The 23,710-nt window shown below is 40.3% G+C and overlaps 2 protein-coding genes across 4 annotated transcripts in view; one reads left to right on the top strand and one right to left on the bottom strand.

The window, feature by feature from the left end:
• wscd1b (WSC domain containing 1b) overlaps positions 1–21,723 on the top strand; it is a 23,979-nt gene extending 2,256 nt beyond the window's left edge. For both annotated transcript variants that reach the window (XM_017711907.2, XM_017711908.2), the window contains 8 exons: positions 5,445–6,065; positions 8,497–8,611; positions 12,465–12,649; positions 16,097–16,218; positions 17,095–17,266; positions 18,231–18,395; positions 19,214–19,414; positions 21,132–21,723. In XM_017711907.2, the coding sequence (XP_017567396.1) occupies positions 5,669–6,065; positions 8,497–8,611; positions 12,465–12,649; positions 16,097–16,218; positions 17,095–17,266; positions 18,231–18,395; positions 19,214–19,414; positions 21,132–21,484 (1,710 nt within the window). In that variant the 5' untranslated portion in view covers positions 5,445–5,668 and the 3' untranslated portion in view covers positions 21,485–21,723. The remainder of the gene's footprint in view (positions 1–5,444; positions 6,066–8,496; positions 8,612–12,464; positions 12,650–16,096; positions 16,219–17,094; positions 17,267–18,230; positions 18,396–19,213; positions 19,415–21,131) is intronic.
• The window catches only part of LOC119265935, a 229,693-nt gene that overhangs the window by 82,719 nt on the left and 123,264 nt on the right, over positions 1–23,710 (bottom strand). The window lies entirely within an intron of this gene.

Raw genomic sequence — 23,710 nt, forward strand, 5'->3', positions numbered from 1 at the left:
AATTTTCTGTTAAATCTATGTTGTGCGTCTTTTTCCTGATGCTGAAAAAGAATGATTTGTACTCAATGGCTGTGTTGAATATGATTAAATACATGAAAGGTGGTCTTTCTTTAGCGAAGCACTGTATGTCTCATATATAAACATCTGAATCTGGGGAATCTCAGCTTTCATGATGGTGTTGGTTGATTTCGGGTCAGTTTTCTGGTATCAGGTTGTTGCTTATGGGTTGAGAGAGAGAGAGAGAGAGAATCACATAAATAGCACAGCTTCGCGCTGCTCTGAGATTAAAAAGCATCTCTGGGCTGATTTCCAGAAGCTATGTTTAGTGTAAAAGTAGAGAAAATAAGAACATTAACCTATAAGCGATCAGAGCGGGTTCTGATTGGAGATAACAGTGCTTCGTCCTCGCTCCACTTTCTCCGGATTTATAGAAACAGCTCACTTATTTATTGAGCAATAATTGATTCAGTGAGTGAATTGAGTGAAAGGCTTCCTCTGTTTCATGCTGTTAAGGTGCTTCGCCACCCAGACGCTATTCTGGGGCCGTGACGTACATTTGCTTATCTGCTGTCTATGTTAAAGCCATCTCACTATGGTAACAAAGAGTGTTTCATGGCGAGGACAGTGAGACGGGCTGCCATTATCAGAAGTTTGTTGTTTACGGGTCAGGCAGGAATGTGTCATCTCTGACAATGCACTCCCACTCGCTGTGCTTTTGGAGTTTAATGAACATCCAGTCTGCTGAATCTCACAGGATGACTATCACAATGGTTGCTTGCTGTGCTTAGGTGTTAATCAGCTGCACTGAGCCGTTAAGGTGTCTTTAAATCGTTGATGGATGATATATTGTCTAAACCAGTGGGCTGGTACTGGTGGCATGTTTACAGACACTGAATAATCCAATCATAATCAGATTATATCAGTTATCTGATTATTCAAATGACCACGTAAACAGCAAACTCTGATTTTTTAGATCAGAGTAAGGTCTGGAAATCTGATTAAGAAATCTGATAAAGAGGCTGGATTTTAGCTCAGTAATCAGATTTCGCAGTGCTTGTAAACTCTTGCTCTGATTTCTTTCGTATTTCTCAGTCTGCACATAAGCGAAAACACACCGCAGTGCCGGAAATAAGCAAGTAGTGTTGCTGCAAGACACAACACTTTTGTGAAGCATGTAGTTGGTTTCAGCATCTCTACAAAATGAAGGATTGAATTCTTCTTGATGATGCAGGTCCATATTTTCAGGTAAAGTGGCGCAATATTTAAAAAACAAGTTGCAGCATGAAGTTTGAGTTTTACATTATGTTTGTGTGACATATTATCCTGTGAGTTTATGTAAGTGCATGTAAACACACTCTATGTTGATTTTTAGTTTTAGCAATATTAAAAGTTGAAATCTTAAGGTGCTTTCATGTGTAGCTTGTTTGTTGCAGAACAATCAGACTTTTAATTTGGTTTATTTTGACAGGTGTGAACACTCCACCTGCCCTCTCACACACACCAAGGAACTGAACAATTTGATCGGTAGTACTAGGCACCAGCGACCTGATCAGTTTAAGTGCCAAAATCAGAGATCACCCTTAATTTATTTCCTTCTACTCAAAACAGCTATTAAGTATTAAGTCATTCATTTTTCAGGAGGTTTTTCTGAGGAATTAGATATAAGAATCCACTTGTATAAAGAGAGCATCAAAAGCAGATCAAGTTTCCAAAATTGGAGTTCAAAAAATGACTGAACTATACAGAGAAAGTGGACTCCTAGCAACCACCTGGACATGGTAGACCACCAAACCTGTCCCCATCAGATAAACAGCACTTAAAGCTTTCATCTTAGAAAGAGAGGAAAAAAAAAAAACTTCTTCACATCTGGAAACATCCACAGCCATACTTCTACAGTGAGAAGACAACTCAGCACTATGGGATGTGGAGCTGTCACACATGAGCCAAAGGTGACCAGTGCCAAGTGTTGGCTGGAGGGGTATGAAGCCCTCCAGCATTGGCCTGTGGATCAGTGGAACTGTGTTCTCTGGAGTGATGGAGCTCCATCTGATACCTCTGGGATGAGTTGGAGTGTCCAGAACTGATCATCAGTACCTGACCTCACTAATGCTCTCATGGCTAAATGTAATCAAATCCTCACAGCAATGTTCCAACATCTAGAGTAAAGCCTTCCTAGAAGAGTAGAGGCTGTTAGTCCAGCAGAGATGGAACAAACTCTCTAGAGAAGAAACATTGTCAGGTGTCTAGATTTAGTGTATATATTAAACTGATACAATTACTGCAAACCAAAAGACAGTCTTTCTATGCAGTGCATTAAATTCAGTGTAGTTTCCAGGTTGGCTGGCTATTAATAATCCCTTATCTACCCACGTATGACTTTAACATCTGAGTCGTTGGCAGCTGAGGCTGCTTCAGTATGAGTGTATGTATTGCAGGAGAGCAGAATCACAGTGTTTTAGTGTCTTAGTGGACCCCTTCTCCAAAGCCGCTGCTGCACTCTGCATGCCTCTCCTGCCCTGCATTGTGAATTCCACATGCCCTGCAGTTGTATACTGAGCCTTGTGAAGCCGAACGTTCAGACTACTGCTAACCCTCATATTCTAACACAGCAGCTCACGCCTCCTCAAAGCCTGCGCACAGACAGACATGAAGGTCAAAGCACACAGCAGAGAGAGAGAGAGAGAGAGAGAGAGAGAGAGATAGAGAGAGAGAGAGAGATTCGTTTGTGTTCCTAGCCAAGATCAATCAGAATGGACTTTTCTTCATGAGATCCAGGTACTTATGTAACTGGACACTTTACCTTCCCACCTCCACTCAATGGCCACTTTATGACATTCACCTGCCTTATAGCTCCACTGGATGACTGTACAGTTATAGACTGTAGCCTGTATGTTGTTGGAGTTTATCATCCCAACTCTACTCATTTGTCTTTGGTCAGTTTCTGTTGACTAGCTATTATTTAGATGATAAATCATTGCATAGCAGTGACACTGGCATGGTGACAACTTTGAGGATAAGAGTGGCCCACCAAATAAAAAAAATCTAGCCAAGAGCAGCTCTGTGGTAAGAAACTGGCCATTGATGATGAGCTAGAGGAAGACAAATTGTGCATCAACAGATGGGCCGTAAATCAGTAAGTTGGAGGATTATTGGATTACGTAGAAAGCCAAGGTATCTAGTTAGACCAGGGGTTGGCAACCCAAATGTTGAGAAGAGCCATTTTGTCAAGTTTCAACAAAATCTAACCATATTGGGAGCCACACCGTTTCATGTCTATTTTATTGAAGTAAAGTTCCACCACCTTGGCTGTAAACATGTCTCTGTATGGGCTAATGACCTAGTATAGGCTAAAAAAAAAATTATATAAATGAATATGCAAACTTATTTTGCTCTGCTTTATGCTTTAGCTCAAATATAGCTGCTTTTCTCGCATCTCTGGCAGGAAACCTTTCTGTAAAAGTAGAACAGTTTCTTGAAAATATCTCGACGTTTGACTTTTTACAAAGCTAAAGTTAGTTTCTCATTCACCAGGTTCCTGTTCGAATTTTCCCGTTCCATCTTCAGTGGTGCCTGAGGCACCAGAATGTAGCTAACTATGTAGTCACCTGTTGCACTTGGGTTGGGTATTTGGGTTGGAATGTGAAAATTTGAACAAGAATTTGGCGAATGAAAAGCTGACTTCAGGTTCATGACTTTTTAGTGTTTGATAGCTTCTCATTGCAGATGAAACGTATAAGGAAACCAGCTGGAGTGATTATAAAGGCAAATGATTTGTCTCCAATTCATTGATGTTCATCTTAAATCTTTCTCTTTGCCTTTTTGTTAGCTACCAGCTAGGCAAGACTGTCGTCTGCACTGCTAGCTGTGTGACCAGCAGTCTGCGCGTCAGTTATACATTAATTCCAGCATTCAAGACCGTTTATTGTTAAAAAGCATTATTTTCCTGCAAAGGAGGATGATTTTATTCAAGGCTAAATATCTAATGCTGCCGTGGAGCCACAACAGGTTAGGAAAAGTGTTCCCGACCCCTGAGTTAGACCTGTGAGTTAGCTCTAAGAGTGGAGAGTTAATTCGGTTTTATACACTGTAAATGGTAATAGTACACTTTTATCTTTCAAAGAGAAATCTAGTATCAGTGAAAGTGAGGCAACTGATTTCCCAACAGTTTACAGGGATTCAAACATGATTATAAAATGCATATTTAATTACACTGTGGGCCTAATGTACTATGCTTTTTGCACTAAAAACTTATCAATAAAACAGAGGGTCCAGCAAAAAAAAAAAACAACAAAAAACAAAAAAACATTTATCTCACCGAGCTGCTTGACTTCCCAACTGCTCCACGAATAATCCGTCATCATGAAGGAAAGTGAGCAGGATATAGAGGAAGAGGATAAATTCCTTTGGTTGACAAGAGTGGAACAAACAGTCAACTCCCTCCAACCTTGGTACTTCCTTAAAATGGTGGCCACCACTATGTCCTGTCCCAAACCAGGGTTTATATTCAAAATAAAAACCTCCCTCGTTGTGGTATAAGCAGTAAAAGAAAACAAAATAATGGCTTAGAAAGCATCAGGTCAATAAAAATTGACCACCTCAAAGCACTCAGTTACCAGTAACTTTGGTCCTGGTTGTCCAGGGACTTTACTGTCTGAGAGCTACTACACTTAACACAAGAAATGTAATTAATGTTTGTGTTAATTATTGATAATTCACAGGTCCCAAGATGGGGCAGTGTCACAATAACAGTGGTTAGTTTTAGAAGTGACCATTATTAGTCCCACAATGGGGAAATTTCACCTCTGCAATCCACCCCATCCATGCAACGAAACACCACATACACAATAATAAAAACACACACTAGGGGGCAGTGAGCGCACTTGCCTGGAGTGGTGGACAGTCCTATCCACAGCGCCCAGGGAGTAGTTGGGGTGGGGTGCCTTGCTCAAGGGCACCTGCCATCTCAGGGGATCAAACCAGGGACCTTCTGGTCACAATTTTCTGGTGGGAAAGAACTTTAATTATTCATATTAATTATTGTCATGGCGCTGTTTAAATTCTGTAGCTAGTTAGTGGGCGGGGCTATGTGTAAAGATGAGCGTGATAAGATGCAGTAAACTGCACGTTAAATTCAGGTACATTGTTTTTGTTTATTTCATGTCTAGCAATGACAAAAAATGTAAAGGATGTTTTTTTCTTGGCATACATGCAACTTTAAATCATAATAAAATATCTCCGCTTCTTCTCACAAACATTAATGTTATATGACTTAAAGTTCACAGTCCGAACACCCCTGCTTGTTTCAATGGCCTACAACTGAGAAATAAGTAACATTGTACTGTTATCACTGGCGATCAGCAGTAATTGTCCATACACAATCAGTATGTGATGAAAAAATCTTTACATTCTGATCAGATTCTTAATTGTTCTCTTCTCTGCTTCAGGTTCACTGAATGTCATTTGTGAGAACATCGTGGGTGTTCTGGGATCCAACCCCTTCAACCCTTTAAGCTGAATGCTATAATCTGACAGAGGATGTGGACCAGAAACTGACGAAACATGAGGAAGGGAACATCCTATAATCGCCAGATTTGGATCTACTGATCCTGCAAAGTGAAAAAGCAGCGTTTGATTCTCTGTGGAGAGCCTGGTTCCTTGAGCCGAAAGGATGGCTAAGACTTTCTACAGGCTGCAGCGCTTTTTAAGACGGGCTCGCTTGCTCCTCCTCTTCCTGGGTGTGGCTTACATCATGGCAGGAAGCGTCTTGTTGCTCCAGCGCTCCAGTGTGGCCTTGTTTCAAAAAGGAACTGATACTGTACTGGTGCACCCTAGAGCCCTGGAGGTGCCAAATGATGGCTGGCGCTACAGGAGACCGGGATCTAGGATGACTGAAGATGTGGAGAATGGTCCATTGGATCTGTCAGGCAGCAGAGCTGATCAAGAGCGTTTTGTGTCCCGTAACCTGAAGATCCGACACCTCAGACGCCACTGGATCCAGGGCCGAAGAACGGAGGAGGAGAATGGGGTAGAACACAGTCCAACACACAAGGCTACCAGGCATAAAGGTGAGACTTGATTGACAAATACATGCTAAAGTAATGTACAGATGATGAACCATGATCCACCAGAACTGCTTCAGTGCACTTTGGCCTAGATGATGAACAAAAACTGTACTGGAGGGATGGAACACCATTCCTGTGAAAAATTTTCCCTCAAATGTTCCCTTTTGATGATGGTAGATGGCTCCCATAGGTGTTCAATTTAAGCTGAGATTTAAGTTAAAAGTGTCTACCAAATGCTGTAAAAGCCATGACACTTTTCACACTCATTAAACCATTCAGCGACCCCCTATGCCCTGTGGATGGGGGCAATTTAATCTTGGAAAAAAATTACTTACATCAGGAAATATATTTTTCAACACAGGATGAAAGATGATCAGCAGAGTTCAATTTGATTCAGTTCAACTTTGCCTTTGTGTATATGCATTGGTACAGTATAACGAAACATATTTGGGCTACTTCTCTGTTGCATAAACATTAAGACAAAGGCAAGATTACACATGTACTAGTGGGATACCAGACAATATGTATACATAAAATAAACACAAAATACAATCATATATATATTGATATATATATATGATATATTATAATATATCAATATAATAACATATCTCCAAAAAGACAACTTTACAGGAGAAGGAAAAAACATACTTTACATTTAATGTAAGTCAATGTAACCAGGCATTTTTCTAAGTCATTTTTCAGTCATTTCTGTTGGGCCATTCATCATGAAATTTACATGCAATGTAAAGGGAAACAGGCTTTTTCAATTTATGTCAAAAACTGAAAAATGGTAAAAATTATTTTGTTTTGATAGCAGTGATATACATAATATATCATATGTGTGGCATTCTCCGAGGTTGGTTCATTTGTAAATTATTCATAAGTCTGAAATGTGGCAGAGTCTCTTGGGGGGGTCCCTTGGTGGACATTTTTACTATGAGGTGACGCATTGACGAATGCTTTACAGCATTTCTGCCATTACAACATTAAATAAAACCCAGACCGAGACCACAAAAAGTCATATAATTCCAATACTAGTGGTCTATTACCTCAGCCAAATATATAGCCTAGTCTGTTTCACTTCATATAATTCATAATGGCCATTTTTTACTCTAAACCAGACATTTTTTAAAAAGTTAGTTATCCTCAATGTAATAAATCTATAAATGATGTAAAAAGTTTTATTCCATTATATATATATATATGACGAATGTAAAAATAACTTAAACTTGGCCTTTACCAACGATCTCACTGCAGCACTTTCTGTGCGCTTTACATTATATCTGCTCCACAATGCTGTGTGTGGTCTGCTGCCTTTAGAAGCTGACGGTAAGACACAGCATGCAGCTCTAAAACCCATCTTCTTCACAGTGAATCAACTTAATTATATGACTTGTAAGGAGAGAAAAAATGTATTTAGTCATCAGCAGGCAGGTTTAATGGGTTCCAAAAGAAGTAAAACCAAATTACAGTTCAATTGGTTAGGCAAAGGGTTAAAATTCTGTTGGCTATCATGCGAAAAAGATGTAGGTTAGTGTGGACGTTTGCCATTGCTTTTTCTCAAACAGCCTAAAATGAAAACTCTTTGCCAACAAAAAAACATATTTGTTGGCATCTGCCATGGCTGCTGACAGCACTTACTTTTGGAAGGTTTATCATTACTTGATATGCAACTCCTAATGTCGTACAGTCAGGGGCAGCCGCCTAGGGCCCCCATTAGCTGAGGACCCCATAAAAACAAATTGTAGCGTTTATTTACGGTTACTGAAATGCAGCCCCATGACCCGGTCATGGTTATAAAGGATTGTTCCATGATGATGATGATGATGATGATGATGATGATAAACTTGCATAAACACAGACTGGTATAAAGAAGTCAGTTAAGCAATAATCTACATTTTGGAAAGACATTCTTCAGTTTTTTTGAGTGTTGAGAGGAAAAAACAAATACATTTATCCAAGTACAGCAGAGAAATGCAAAAAAGGAAGGAAAGAAAAAGTAACTATGCTTCCAAAAATGGCTAGAGTTAATGTTCCAGTGCTGGGATAATGATGATTTGACTTGCCAAGATATCCTTTTTGCAGTATAGATGGCTGTGTAACTCAGCAACTCAATTTCGAAAAGGCCCCCATTTCTTTTGCCTAGAGCCCCAGAATCACTAAATGCAGTAAGCAAGTATCACTATGGCTAGTTGTCATAATTTGAAGCGACTGTATGAAGATTTTGTCATGTTTTTGTGGAAGTGACTAGTGACTTGCCGTTTTTATTAGCACTGTTAGCCTAGCAGCTACAGTTCTACACTAAATAACCACCAAACATGTCTTGGCCTGCTTTAGGACAAGGGAAAAAGTGTGTAAATCAGATTTTTCACCGTTATTCCCTCAAAGGGGCTAATCATCTCTCAAATAATTTTCCTACATTGTTGAACAGGAACCTACATTGGATGCTTCATAAATGATGATAAGCAGCGTGCGCTTGGGGGCACTGTCCTCTATGACTTCCGCAAAATGACCAGCTCCCTTTGTCAGGACACCTGCTCAGAGAGGTAAGGCTTGAACAGGACCGATTGACCCAAAGCTTTCTGCAGAGACTGAAAACGAAGGTCAGACAGAATGAAAAGAAACAGTGTTTGGCCAGAAGAATGTAGGCAGTGTCGAGGCAGCAGGGACAGGTGGCAGAATCCGGGCAGGCGCTTCTGGAGGTGAGCCAGTGGCCTGGTGGGAGACAGAGGTGGATCTTTTAATCTGCGGGGGTGGAGTGGAGGACGGCTGGCTGAGAGACTCAGCGTGCGGAGGCGGCACTGGCTGAAAGCACTCTTAAACATCCTGACCAGCCACGCGAAATGAACCGCTCGCAGGCAAATTGCCAGGGATGATTAATGCTCATCCAGGAAATGGAAAATATTAGGCTTACTTTGGCCAACAATTTCAGCAGTGACGCTAACCCGCTGTGAATGTTACCCACTCAGAGCCACTTAACAGCAAAGGACATGGCGACTCTCATGCAGAAAGCAGACGCAGGCCTGCCTGCTCAGCCACTGATACATAATTAATACAACTGATACATAAAAGCACTTTTTCTTGCAGACCGGGGAACTTTCCCATGATCAAACGGTGCTAGATGTGCAAGCTGCATGCAATTTTTCACCCACAGTTCATGTAGACAGTAAAAATGAGGCTGCATACAGAATACATACAGAAAAATGCCAAAGGTTTATTTAAGGTAAGCCTTATGTGGTTAAAAGAGGTAGCTCCGGGGCTTCATGTTGGCATTGCCTGAAAGGACCTTATTTTCATCAACAAACTAAAAATTCCTGTGGTTGTTTCCGGATTGTCTCACGGGGAACAAATGTGATCTGTTAAAGAGAATGCACGCAGGGGTGTCCTTAGGCCAGTTTTAGGGAGGCTTTAGCCCCCTCTTTCCAAACAAATGTACATTACTGGTTCAGGTCTTCTAAGGTTCATTCTCTTTCATTCTTCATTTTTCCATCATGTCCAAAGTCACAATATACTGTGATAGCAGGGCGAGGCCTGGAGAAAGTGCTGAACAGTTCTGATCATGAAGGGTAACCATTCCGATAGCATTTCCACATGGACACGGTTTGACATGGAACGCTTAAAAACATTTTGGCATGGTTAGCTAAGCATACTAAGGGCCACAGAACCTTTTGGTGGGATAACGCAAGCTGACGAGATCCAAACACCCCAGTGCAGGTTAGATTAGCAGTGCTGTAGTGCTTTAAGCAGTAGCTTGCTAGGCTAAGCTAATGCAAGTGCATGGTTAAAAACACCTGTTTAGAGGATAAAGACTCGTATCTGAGAGCAAAGATTCGAATGACCTTTGTTGAAGTGACAGGAAGAACAGAATTGTTCTGTGGTGCTTTGAGCTGTATCCTGCTGGGTGATGCTAACGCTAATGTAGCTAGTTATCCAACTTCAGGTGAAACACACCGCCGTACAGTCCGTTTCTGTAACAGATGCTCAAATGACATCCGTTTAGAGTATAAAGAGTCAGAGCTCGGCGAGAGACAGACAGAATCAAACGTGTTTTGTGGTGGGTGGTGTGTGTGTGTGACTATTCTTCTTAGCAATTAGCAAAGAAGAATAGCCACGCTATTAGTCTTAGCAATTAGCCACTCTTTTGTGTAGTTTTCTCAGGTATTTCCTGGTTCTGATTTAGTGGTTACAACAGATAGAAAAAGGAAACTACTGACTGGTCTCACAAATACGGACCAGCGTGGAATGGCCAATTACAGTCCTGAGAACCATTTGACTCGGTCGTGGAAAAGTGGCCAATGACACCAGTGTTTGTCATATTGTTGTTTACAGTAAGGTAATGTCAGTGAATAGATTACATTGATCACAATGTTCATCACAATGCAATTTTATATCCCTTAATTCCTCAACCAGTAGAGATTCAGAGGCTGAAGTGAAGAATTTTAGCAGAAAAAAAACTGAATTTATCAATCTCTCATTATTCCCTTCAGTTCTGAGCTTAATAAAATGAATGTATTACTAAACACTGGAGAGGAGAGGCAGAGACGCTGACAGAGCTGAGGGAGAAGATCTGATTGTTTATGCTTTCAATTACGATTAATGTGGAATTTAATTGAACTTAACTGAGAAAATATAATCTTTGTCACCACAACAATGAATTCTGTCACTGAGCTTATTAAACAGGCCTTCAGAGGAAAATCACACTTTCTGGCTGATCTAATATGTTAACCTCTAGCGGTGCCACTGAACGCACCTCACATTCTCTGTTAATCATGTGGTTTCATTTATTAGATACATGAATCATTCTACTGTATACAGACTTTATATATTTACAGGATTATGTCATGATCTACGTAAGGGCATTTATTGAAATAGTACAAGTTAAATATATTTATACTTGTGAAAATATTTTTTTGTATTTTTAAAAATATTTTTAAGATCTTTTTATTCATTTTGAAGTGAAATTGAAAGATTCTGCATTATCATTAGTTTAACTGTTAAATTAAAAAACTATTCAAAAAATGCTGTCTGACATTTTCATCACTACCAAAACACAGTTGTAGTCCTTAGGCGGAGCCTCATTTTAGCCATGCCCCTGTATCTTAAAGAAGGAAGTGAGATTGCATCCCTGTCCCTCATGGCCACTTGGTGAGCAGTTAGATCCCATTGTTTTGAAGTAAATGTGTGAAGTCTGAAAATTAGTGTGAAACATTAAGAATTGTCACTACTGAAACTTATATTCTCTGCAATTAAGTGCATTTTTTAGTCCAAGTCAGTTAAAAGCCTGAAATGGGTTTTCAACTCTGAACCTTGCAAAATATCACGGTGCGTCCAACAATAAAGGCAAGTCTCTGGCATCTTTTACACAGTGATAGAAAGCATGGTACCACAGAACGGTCTGGTTTTACAGGCTGGTAAATTTCATTCAATATGCATGTGAAATATCTATTCTGATGGCAGATATGAATAAGTGAAAAGAACCATCGGCAAAGTGTCCGAATAAAATGAAGCCAAGGTGACTTGGTTCGTTAGTATTAAACTTTTGGCGCGACATCCGCCACAAACAATTTATGCCCCCTGTAAATCCCACCTGTAAATTATTCTAATGAAATGCTATCATTAGCGTACTGAACTGTTTTTCCCTTGACAGGTGCCACTCATCTATATGCACAATTGCAGTTTGTTGAAAAGACTTTTCCGCCATGCTAACTTACATTACATTGAAAGGGCTAACAGCAGACTTACTGTGTGTGGCAACATCACAACCTACTTTAAGCACCACCTTAAAAGGTCTTGGATTGGTTTTGAATTGCCACTCTCACCCACATTGACCACACCCCAGTGTCACTCCTACCCACATTTAACCCAAAATTTCTCATGGCTGTCCTCAGACATTCTCATTACAAGATCCCGTCTGGCCCTGTCAGTTTCAGGACGGTTATGATCCATGTGAAAAAACTTCTACTTCATGACCAGTGCATGGTATCAAAAACAGATATCTAAAGGACGCACATGGATATAGGATAGCTACACACATTGGCCACTTTATTAGAAACCCATATCTTGTAGCACCACCTTGCTGGTTACAGTTACAGAGTGTAGTTCATCTGTCGATGGACAAATTGTGCATCCTCTAGTGCTTCACCAGTGGTCAGTTTCAGCTGCTCTTAGCCACCACATCAGTATCTGTGCTGTGAATGATCCACCACTCAAATAATATCTGGACAACAGTGATTCTGTAGTTTACTGATCAATGATGATTGAGATGAGGGGGCGGATAAACTGTGCCACAACAGATGAGCTACAGCCTGTGATGGTACACCAACATAATGGATCTATAATGAAAGTGGAGCTTATAAAGTGACCTGTGAGTGGTCACTAACTGCCTCTTTCTTCTTGCAGTGGGTACCAGTTTGCAGGGCTGGAGTATGGGACAGAGTGCCACTGTGGCAATCGGATTAGTGCGCCAAGAGCTCGGAGGGAGGACTGTAACCTGGACTGCAGGGGAGAAAGGGGCTCACCATGTGGGGGTGTGGGCCGACTGTCCATCTACAAGGTGGAAGAGAGACTCCCTGGCCACAGGAAATGTGAGTGTCCCTAAAGGTGGACAGGCAACACTTTTGTGTATTTATTTCCTAGGATAAACGAAAAGTTTTGAGATTTTTAAGGACAATCCATTTGCATAAGGATGGAGAACTGGTAGAAAACTAAAAATTGGGAAAATCAAGCTCTACTCTTGCTTCAGACACAGGTGTTTATGTGAGAAGACAGCTTAACACTATGGATCTGAAAGGATAAGCAGCAAATCAAATAAGCTGCTGGTGTTCTCAGAACAATGTCCTGACCACCCCAGAGTCCAGACCCCAGCATTACTGAATGTGTTTGTGATTTCTTGGATTGTGAGAAGCAAAAAATACAGCCAATGTCTGTTGGAGGCATGAAAAATATCCCTGCAGATTTCTTTGAAAACCTGAAAGCAAGTCTCTTGAAAAGAATGAAAGCTATGATACCTGCAAAGAGTCCAGAGCCACATGCAGCTCTTCTACTGTCCTGTTGCAGCTCCACAGCATAATTAGACCTTTAAAAAGACCTTTGCAGTAAAATGAAGCTCTGCTGATCATTTAATACAGTTTAACAATAAATGGTCTTAAACCCCTGAGTTAATGTAGAACTGCTAATTCAACCTTTAACCCTGAAGATTCGCATGTAGCCTGCTGGTCACCAAAGCAACGCACACAATATTGTCTAGTATCTAACGATGAGGCAAAGAGGAAAATTTAAGATGAACAAGGATAATTTGGGGATGATTGGACTTATTTGCATTTATAAGCACTCAGCTGGTTTTCTGATATGTTTAATCTGCAACAAGAAGCTGTCAAACACTAAAAAGTCAGGGAGCTGAAGTCGGCTTCTTGTCAAATTCCATTTAAGGTGGAACAGGAAAATTTGAACACAAGGCTGGTGAATGAGAAACTGACTCCAGCCTCATAAAACACTCAATGTTGAGAGACATTTTACAAGCAACTGTTCTACTTTTTTGGGCAATTTTCCTGCCAGAGATTTGAGAAAAGCGGCTATAGCTGAGCTAAAGCTTAAAGCAGAGCAAAGTAAGTCTGAGTTTTAGTTTATAATTTTTAGTCTACACTACATTACATTAGCATATACTGAGACATAATTACAGCCAATATATCTCTGCCTAACATTTGGGTTGCTGACCCCTGGGCTAAACACTGAAAAATTTAATATTATATTGAGCTGTTGAGGCCTCTGTTAATTTTCTGTTCTTCCTGATGCTGAAAAATGAATAACTTAGTGGCCGTTTGACTGGAAATGAAATAAATAACAGTGTGGTCTCTGGCTTGCATGTTACTGTTCATTCTATTCAGTGTTGTAGCAGTGCTGACGATATATATGATATACTCAAGAAGGTGTGTGATGACAATATATCATAATGCTAACATATCCTCCTCCTTATTGTGCTTCTTCTGAAGAAAAGCTGTAAGACCCAAAGTATACAAACTCTATGCACTCATGAGCTGCTGAAGGCTGTGCTAGCATCATTTATCACTGATGATTAATGTGATATCACTTTGATGGTACAATGCTCAAACTGTGCTTCACACTTTCACAGCAGGTTTGGTGTGATTCATTTCAGGATCAGTAGCTGTCTCAACAAAAAAAGAGTCTGATGACGTCCATGTAGAAACTCAGATGCACGGCGGGAGGGGTGACCATGGCGGTGGGGGGTTGGGAAGGCCCTGTCCGACCCGGGGTGCGGTGGCAGCAGCATGCCCATGGAATCTCAATCGAGCTACATATCTCACTGATTTTGAGCGATTAGATTTATTCTAGACAGTTCTGTGATTTTACTGCAGAGTGTCCTCAGGTCAAAGACTACAGCCCTGATCCAGGAGACTGAAGAATGCTGAAAGTGAATGAAGATAAGAGATATTAGAGAGAGTGAGTGAGAGCATGAAGATTTTGACCGGACTGTGGGAAAATCCCCAGTAAAATACTTGAAAGTACTGTCGTTTTTATAGGCCCGGGGTTAGGGTTTTGGGTAGATCTTAGAATTAGAATTAGGGACAGGTTTAAGTTTAGGGAAAATTAGTGTGAATTAAAAAGATATTTAGTTGAATGTAAGTTAAAAGCAAGGTAAGCATTTAGAAAACCATATACAGTATTTAGGAGACACCTGCAATTCTTGGTAAAAGTCCTTTCATTTTTTAAATTTCCACTCCAAACAGCCATGAAATGCAAATTATTCATTTTCCAGCATTCAAAAAAGCAGAAAACATATATTTAACAGACAATTACAAAGAAGCTTTGACAATTAAATATAATTTCCTTTTTTCAGTTATTTTTCAATATTTGGCTTTATTACTGCTTCCATTCTGTTCTTGGTAGTTGGTTATATTTGCTGCCAAGTAATCTCAAATACAAATGTAGACGCATCACCTCTTCACATCTCAGATGTCCAGTTTTGATGCTCCAAAGCAAAAACTTTTCTCTGCCCATTTTTTTTCTCAGTAAGAGCTTCTACACACTGACACATCCTTTCAGACCCATAGTGCTGAGCTCTCTTACAGTGGAAGGATAGACAGAGCATCAACGTGGAACTTTATATTCTATTCTCTCTCAAAGATGTAAGCTTTAAGTGCTGTTTATCTCATGGGGGCAGTTTTGTTGTCTACCAGGTCTTACAGATCTTTCAGGTGGTTGTTAGGACTCCCATTTTCTCTGTAGCTTTCTATCACTTTTTGAACTTTAGTTCTGGAAGCGTCTTTTTTCCTTGACTTTTTCCTTCTTTATGCAATCTTATATCTAACCTCCTTTGAAATATCTTCTGTAAAATGAATAACTTGTACTTAATAGCCATTTTGACCAGATAAATGAAGGATGGCCTCTCACTCCCTTCCTTACAGATGTACAACTGACCTATTCATACTCCAAAAGCATTATTTTGTAGCAAATGTTTCAAAGTTCCAACCTGCCTAGTTTTGGTATATTTGGCAATATTTTAAACCGAAAACTTAATGTTAAGCAGCAAATCTAAGCTCCCACCAAAGTTCATGAAGTTCAGTGGGATCTTGCCAAAGTTCTTTAAAGCTTGTACAATGTTGCAACAGACCATGAATTGGGTTATTTACCCATGTTACCCATGTGACAATGTGACCCATTTGTTTGTCAGCTGCCCCTACACACCTACCTCACTGGTCAGTCTCTGACCACAGAATGGATATAATAAGGGTGCTGGACCACTCTTAGCCCTACAGCAACACAGACATGTTAGTAGCACGGCGCTGGTTCAGCTGTACAGTGGTGTTTTTTCATGCCATTGACACTAAGTTGACATTGAACCACCACTCCATCCAATAGTAGCACAATCTGTGTGCTGAAAGACTTTTGGGTGGCTTGTGCAAAATGGGCACCAGATGGACTACAGTCTCCAGCTCTACACCAGCAAAGTGAAGTGGCCATTGTTTGCAAATACATGACTATCTGTTTCAGTTTTGTCTCTCATTCTCTCTCAGACAGGAATGTGCACTACCATGGCTGCTTCCAAGCATTAAAGAACACCAGCGAAGGCCTCCTGCTCCACACCAGCCAGACTAACCTGACCTTGCAGCTGTGTGTGGAAACCTGCACAGATAAGGTTCGATACAGCACTCCCTAAACCCATTCCACATGGCCTTTTAGTTTCCTCTTTTGTACTTACATCAAAAGAGACCACCATCAATCAATAGACCCCAGCAATTTAAGAGCTCCTCTTTAGGTCTTACATTGAAGCAAACTGTGCTGCTCTCTCAAGAGATTCTCAATAAAGAAATGTTGCTTATGAAGGCCTAATGGATCTTTAATGAGAAAAAGATGTATAGTTAGAATCAATTACTTTATATGGCAAGTGTTTTGGGCTAGAAGAAAAAAAGTCCAGTTCCATTTCTAAAAATGGTTAAGTTTGTTCTTTTTCCACAGACTGTATGTAGGCCTAATATAATAAAATAATATGTTTGCAAAGCTATTAGACCATGCAGTTGTGTACAACTGTAAATTACTCCAACATATAACTGTGAAAAAGACCATTCTAATTTACCAGGGGTTGACTGGATCAGAATAAGTCAAAATGCAATGCTATAGATTGTCAATAGAACAAATCATATTCAGTTGTTGAATCTTTGGAGTAATTTTCCACTAAATGTTTGTTTGTTTTTTTAGGTTGGAAAATGAATAACTTGTACGTAATTGATGTTTTGAGTGGGAATTAAACGACATGTGGTCTTTGACTTTTGCACAGTACTGTATATGCCATGTATATCTCTCCTAAAATAAAAGACTGAATAAAATCAAGCAAGATGTGATGCTGGTCCAGCTTGCAGTGATTGAAATGTAGGCCTGTGTGTAGGTGTTTTGAGTGACCCATGGAAGAACCAGTCTTCACAGTCAGAATGAATGTCCATTTGTCCACTCTTTTCTCTCTCACTTTCTTTCTTTAATATGTGTTTTTTTATTATTATTTTTAATAATACATCAGGAGCTGCCATTAGCTGTAATGAGAAGGCGGGACTGTCTCTGTGGCCACGCCTCTTCTCTTTTGAAAATGCAGAAGAATGTAGAGGGACACCCGTGTGGGCGCAGCAGTCCTACAAACCACACCCACCACAGTGATAAAGACTACTTACAGGTGTACAGCACACCTGTGCTAGGTAACACACACTCATATACTCAACAGTGCACACATGCTTATTTTTATAGTATGTACAATTAAATATTTGTTCCATTTGTGTTTTTTATATATATATATATATATATATACACCAATCAGGCATAACATTATGACCACCTCCTTGTTTCTATGCTCATTGTCCATTTTTTCAGCTCCACTTACTGTATATCGGCACTTTGTAGTTCTACAGTTACAGACTGTAGTCCGTCTGTTTCTCTGATACTTTGTTACCCCCTTTTACCCTGTTCTTCAGTGGTCAGGACCCCCATGGACCCTCACAGAGTAGGTACTATTTGGGTGGTGGGTCATTCTCAGAACTGCAGTAACACTGATGTGGTGGTGGTGTGTTAGTGTGTGTTGTGCTGGTCTGAGTGGATCAGAGACAGCAGTGCTGCTGGAGTTCTTAAACACCTCAGTGTCGCTGCTGGACTGAGAATAGTCCACCAACCAAAAATATCCAGCCAACAGCGTCCTGTGTCTAATAGAGTGGACAGTGAGTGGACACAGTGTTTAAAAACTCCAGCAGCACTGCTGTGTCTGATCCACTCATACCAGCACAACACACACTAACACCCCACCACCATGACGTTAGTGTTACTGCAGTGCTGAGAACGATCCACCACCCAAATAGTACCTGCTCTGTGAGGGTCCGTGGGGGTCCTGACCACTGAAGAACAGAGTAAAAGGGGGTAACAAAGTATCAGAGAAACAGATGGACTACAGTCTGTAACTGTAGAACTGTAGCTGATAAAATGGACAATGAGCATAAAAAGGAAGTGGTCATTATGTTATGCCTGATCAGTGTATATACATACATAGGAGAGAGAGAGAGTAAAGGGCTATTTTGCTGGTCCTGGCATTGTAGGACAGACCTGTTGTCCCTGTTTTTCTCAGGTTGATTATGTATAAAAATGCATGATTTTGCATACTTCCCTTGGTGTCAGATTCTAGGTGTAAGGAGAGGACATTTCTGCCTGAGCGGTCACCCTCTCTCATAGCCTTGTCCAGTTTTCCCGGAGCAGGAAACACCTGGGTCCGTCATCTCATCGAGCTTGCCACCGGTTTCTACACCGGCAGCTACTATTTTGATGGCTCTTTGTACAACAAAGGTGAGGCACTCACACTGCATATAAACATTATCACGCAATTCAAAAGAACTTTTTTACACCAATTGAAAACACCAGCTGCCCTTCACACCATGTGAACACTTCAGGACAAATGGAGCAACAGAAATGGTCCAGATTTATGTGGCATCACATTAACGTATTTTAGTGTACATTAAAGTTAAGGATTGTATATAACATATAACAATATATGTAATATAACAATATATATGCAATAATATGTCTTACATGTTCTATATTTTGTCACTGCCTGAGCAAAAACTTGTATCTCCATTTTGTTGTTGTGTTGTTTTTTTGTTTTTCAAAATTAGAAAATGCCACCTGCTGTTTACACTTTCAAAATTTTGTGATGAACAGAACAACAGAGCACGCTCCAGAAAGAAAAACATCTTACAATTTCTCCAATTTTTTATTGTTTTTTTCTTATAAATATAAGAACGTTTTTCTGTAAAATGACTTTTTTGGAACTCTTGAGGGTTTGTTCCATCAGTGATGATATATGTAATTTATGTCATAATTATAATATTGCACACATGTATTGTATATGTACTATTTGTAACAATAATATGTTTCATATCTATTACATGTGTCTAAGTTCCTATATGTAATAACCATTTTCTAAGCCTAAATCCAGTCTTAACTAAAAGTTAGTAAAGTTTTCAATAAAGTTTTTTGAAGCACTTTGCAGATGTTAAAGTGTAAAAATAAGCAACAGGCCAGTTCCAGATCACAGCACCTTCATAAAGTTAGAGCAATTATGACATTAAGGTACCTGAGAGTTTCTCTCCTGCTGGGTTTCTCAGGCTTTAAGGGTGAGAAGGATTACTGGAGGAGTGGGAGAACCATCTGTGTGAAGACTCATGAGAGCGGTCAGAGGGAGATAGAGATGTTCGACTCGGCCATCCTGCTGATCCGTAACCCGTACCGCTGCCTGGTGGCCGAGTTCAACCGCAAGTGTGCCGGACACCTGGGCTACGCGCCGGACACACACTGGAAGAGTAACGGTACGAAATATTGCTTAGTGATTTAAGAGGTTGCTAAAGTTTGTATTAGCAGAGAACCACAATCATCACAGCCTGTTATCTTGATTACTATAATTATTTAGCACATCAAAATGTGTCACGATTGGCCCCTCCCATTCCTGTCCATGTGTTCGTGTTGTGTTTTGATCTTCCATGTGCATTTGTTGTGGTTTCCTAGTCCGGCCCCTTGTTTTGGTGACTCCTCCCCTGATTTTTCTCACCTGTGTTTCCACCTGTGTCTTGTGAACCCTCGTTAGCCCTCTTGTATTTAAACCCTGTGTTTTCATTAGTCTAGTGCTGGTCTATGTTTGTCTGTTAACTGTTATATGCTGTGTTGGATGTTCTGTTTTTTCTGTTCTGCTTGTTTTGTTGGATTCTGGTTTGTCTGTCATGTCTGCCCCCGATCTATCCCTGACTTAGGACCGTTATGACCCTGTTTTTGGATTTGCCCTTAATAAATCTCCCTTGTCTCCGCGCATGCATCTGCCTCCTCGCTCCCCATTACACAATGTGAATAAAACAAATGCATAATGGATTACAAAAAATCTTCCCCATTTGGATTACAAGGAACCAAATGTCAGCATGGTCAACCCTTATTAACTTGTCTTTGAAATACTATTAAAAATATATTTATTGAGAATGATGAGTCATCATCATTAACATGGCATATGATTTATTACTGCAAGAGAAAAAATGTTTTTGTTTTAATAATTTAATAGTTTATTAATTGATTTACCGTATTGACATTTTTCCATATCCATATAAACCTTTTTTGAAACTCCTTTTCAAATATTACAAAATAAGTCATTTTAAGATCAATTCTTCACATTGCCCATGTGAAGCAATGTACATGTTTCTGCATTAAAATGACATGTCAATTTAATGTATAAGATTAATTGGAAGAAAAATCTAATAATTAATCTTAGTTTGCAACTAATCTAGCATTAAAAATGATAAAGCAAACATGATAAAGTGTTTTGATATGAAATCATTCTGCAGAAACTGTCAGAACTGTTTACGGTGGTGGTGATAGGAACCACACGTCTGAGGAGTTTATTTCGTTTAAAAGCTCCATTACATAAAGTTATTACATTAAACCGTTACAAGTCTTCTGTCTGATGCCTCTCACATGGTGTGATATTACAGTTTGCCCTAAAACGTCTATTAATGCCAGACAGGTACATGCAAGGAGTTATAAGGCTACATAGTCCCAAAAGAAAACTTTATTGTTTACCACTATTTTATCATCATCATAGTAATTAAAAACTCGGAAGAAACGTGTAAGTTTACTGTTCATTTTGGATAGTAAGTAAGTAGCTCTAGGTGCTTTATGACTACATTACACATTGCGACACTTGGCTACTATGAGCACTGCTGAAATTCAAGTTTCTCTATACACAGTTTCACATCAAACTTTTAAAAAGGGAACAGTATAAATATCAGGATTTATAGACATCTTGTAGTTGGGTTAAATCAGTTTCACAGATACTTGAAGATCAGGTATCATATTGAAAGGGAAAGTGGTATCGGTGCATCCCTAGTAGTACATAATCTCAAATAAGCCTGTTTTGTGTGATTTGTCACATTTGTGACTAAATGTTATATAGAATTCCATAAATTAAGTAGCTATGCTGTGATGATGCTCTCTGTGCTTTTGTTTACCAACCTTACTGTCCCATTCTTTTCACCTCATCTTCAGAGTGGCCTGAGTTTGTGGACAGCTACGCCTCCTGGTGGGCGTCGCACGCCCTGTCCTGGCTGAAGTTCTCCAGTCGGCTACTGGTGGTGCATTACGAGGCACTCCAGACGGACCTCCTGCCCCAGCTGAAACTCATCACGACCTTCCTGAATGTGAGCGTCCCCGACCAGAGGCTGCTGTGCGCCGAGAGCAACCGCGACGGCCACTTTAAACGGCCCGGATCCCGTGGCCTGACTTTTGACCCCTTCACATTGGACATGAGGACTCGAATAGATGGCTACATTCTCTCGGTAGACCAGGCGCTCAGGGACAGGAATCTGAGCGGCCTGCCCCAGGAGTACATACCCAGATAATGAGGCGAGAGAGGACGAAAGGATAAAAAGAAAAAAAGAAAGGAAAAAAGTGCCTGTAAACCCAAGCTTGACTGACAGCTCTTCTTGTGGCCTTCAGGAGGTTTGTTTATTTGGCAGTTCATTATCAGGCTGGCACTTCTTTGCTTCTTTTTCTGTTCGTTTCCTCAGAGATCCGCCTGTCAGCCGAACAAAAGGCGACTCAATTTGTGGTTTGTACAGATTAAAATCCCGCTGCCGAACCGCCTGTCTGTGATAACTTGAAGTTTTCAGATTGATCGTAATTTTACTTTTAAATAGAGCGAAGCTCACTTATGCACCCAGTAACCCTCTCGCATCAAAATGCCAAGAGTTTTTTTGAAACGTACTCATGCATATTCTATTTGCACTTCAAATCTCAGGGTCAAAGCGCTCCTGCAAATCCAAGCAAGCAGCACACGTGAACGCGTGCGCCATAATTACAGCATGAAGGCAACTCGTGCTCATGTGTAGCCAAAGAAAAGAGTCTAATTTGGCTTGTTACCACCATTTAACGAGCGAAATCGAAGTAGGTTTGAAACATTTTTCTGTTTTACAGTTATAACAACTCTAATGCATCCTTCGCATGACAAGTGCAGCATTCACACATACGATTTCCCTGGTGTGTTGCCGTATGAGGTGCAAATTGCCCTTGGGCTTCACTTTAATTGGTTAAAAGCACGACTTTAACAAATGGCAGATGCTCAGTTTCGGGAATATTCACCTTTAAATTGTCATTTGAAATCACCTGCTCAAAAACAGCAAACCAAAACAGTAGTGGACAGCAAAGGGAGTTAACAGACTACAATTCTGAAAAAAAGCATCCCATCCTCACATCTGTTTAAGCAGGAAAACAACATTCGGAAACGTAGAGAAATTCAAATTGATGATTAGAAGGGAAAAACGCAAAAAAACCCATCAAAAGTCAGCCGTTCGGTATCTGCCTGGCAATAAAAAATGATAGGATGAGCACAGTGTTCCCGAAGCATTTGGAACATCAAACCATGTAATTTGAAAAGCCCCCCCCCCACATCCCCCCACTCATTTGTCAGGTTGTTTCAAATGTGATTTCGGGATGCAATCATTAGACGAAATGAAAAAAAGACTGATTGCAGGATTACATTATGATTGTAATTAGTTATGCTCTTAACTCATTATAATTGTGCATCCACCGAACAGAGCATTTGAATTTAAGCTACTTTCAAAAACACCCACTCATGCCCACACACATATGGGAGAGCGAGGCACAAAGTAACGAGGGGGAAAATGTAACACGGATATTTTATGTAGTTAAAAAGGGTGACGTAGACCATGCTATTAGTTATCTTCTCCTAATCCCATTGCAATAGCATCTGCCAATTTTGACAGCAGCCAGATGGATATTTCCCAAGATGTACAATGTTTTTGTATCATAAAAGTGACTATTTTTTTCATATTTTTCAACTACTGAGTTGTCTGTATAAGACACACCTATATTTCTTTAACCTCCATCTTGGTGGTGTGATACTGTGATGTAGCACCATTTGGAAGCATATAAACAGCAAGGACAGCCTACACATGGTGGAGGGAGTTTTAGCACAATGTTATGACTAAACCCTCCAAAGAAAACAATAACAAAACTCCATACACAGAGCAGGTACTATTTGGATGGTGGATCATTCTCAGCATTGGTGGTGGTGGTGTGTTAGTGTGTGTTATGCTGGTATGAGTGGATCAGACACAGCAGTGCTGCTGGAGTTTTTAAACACTCACTGTCCACTCACTGTCCACTCCTACTGTGTCAGTCCACCTTGTAGATGTAAAGTCAGAGACGACAGCTCATCATGCTGCACAGTTTGTGTTGTTTATCCTCTAGTCCTTCATCAATAGTCACAGGACGCTGTTGGCTGGATATTTTTGGTTGGTGGACTATTCTCAGTCCAGCAGCAACACTTAGGTGTTTAAAAACTCCAGCAGCACTGCTGTGTCTGATCCACTCGTCACAGCACAACACACACTAACACACCACCACCACATCAGTGTCACTGCAGTTCTGAGAATGACCCACCACCCAAATAGTACCTGCTCTGTGAGAGTCCATGGGGGTCCTGACCACTGAAGAACAGGGTAAAAGAGAGCTAACAAAGTATCAGAGAAACAGATGGACTACAGTCTGTAACTGTAGAACTACAAAGTGCAGCTATACAGTAAGTGGAGCTGATAAAATGGACA

This window comes from Pygocentrus nattereri, chromosome 18 (genome assembly GCF_015220715.1).
Source record: "Pygocentrus nattereri isolate fPygNat1 chromosome 18, fPygNat1.pri, whole genome shotgun sequence".
In the NCBI taxonomy this organism is placed as follows: Eukaryota; Metazoa; Chordata; class Actinopteri; order Characiformes; family Serrasalmidae; genus Pygocentrus; species Pygocentrus nattereri.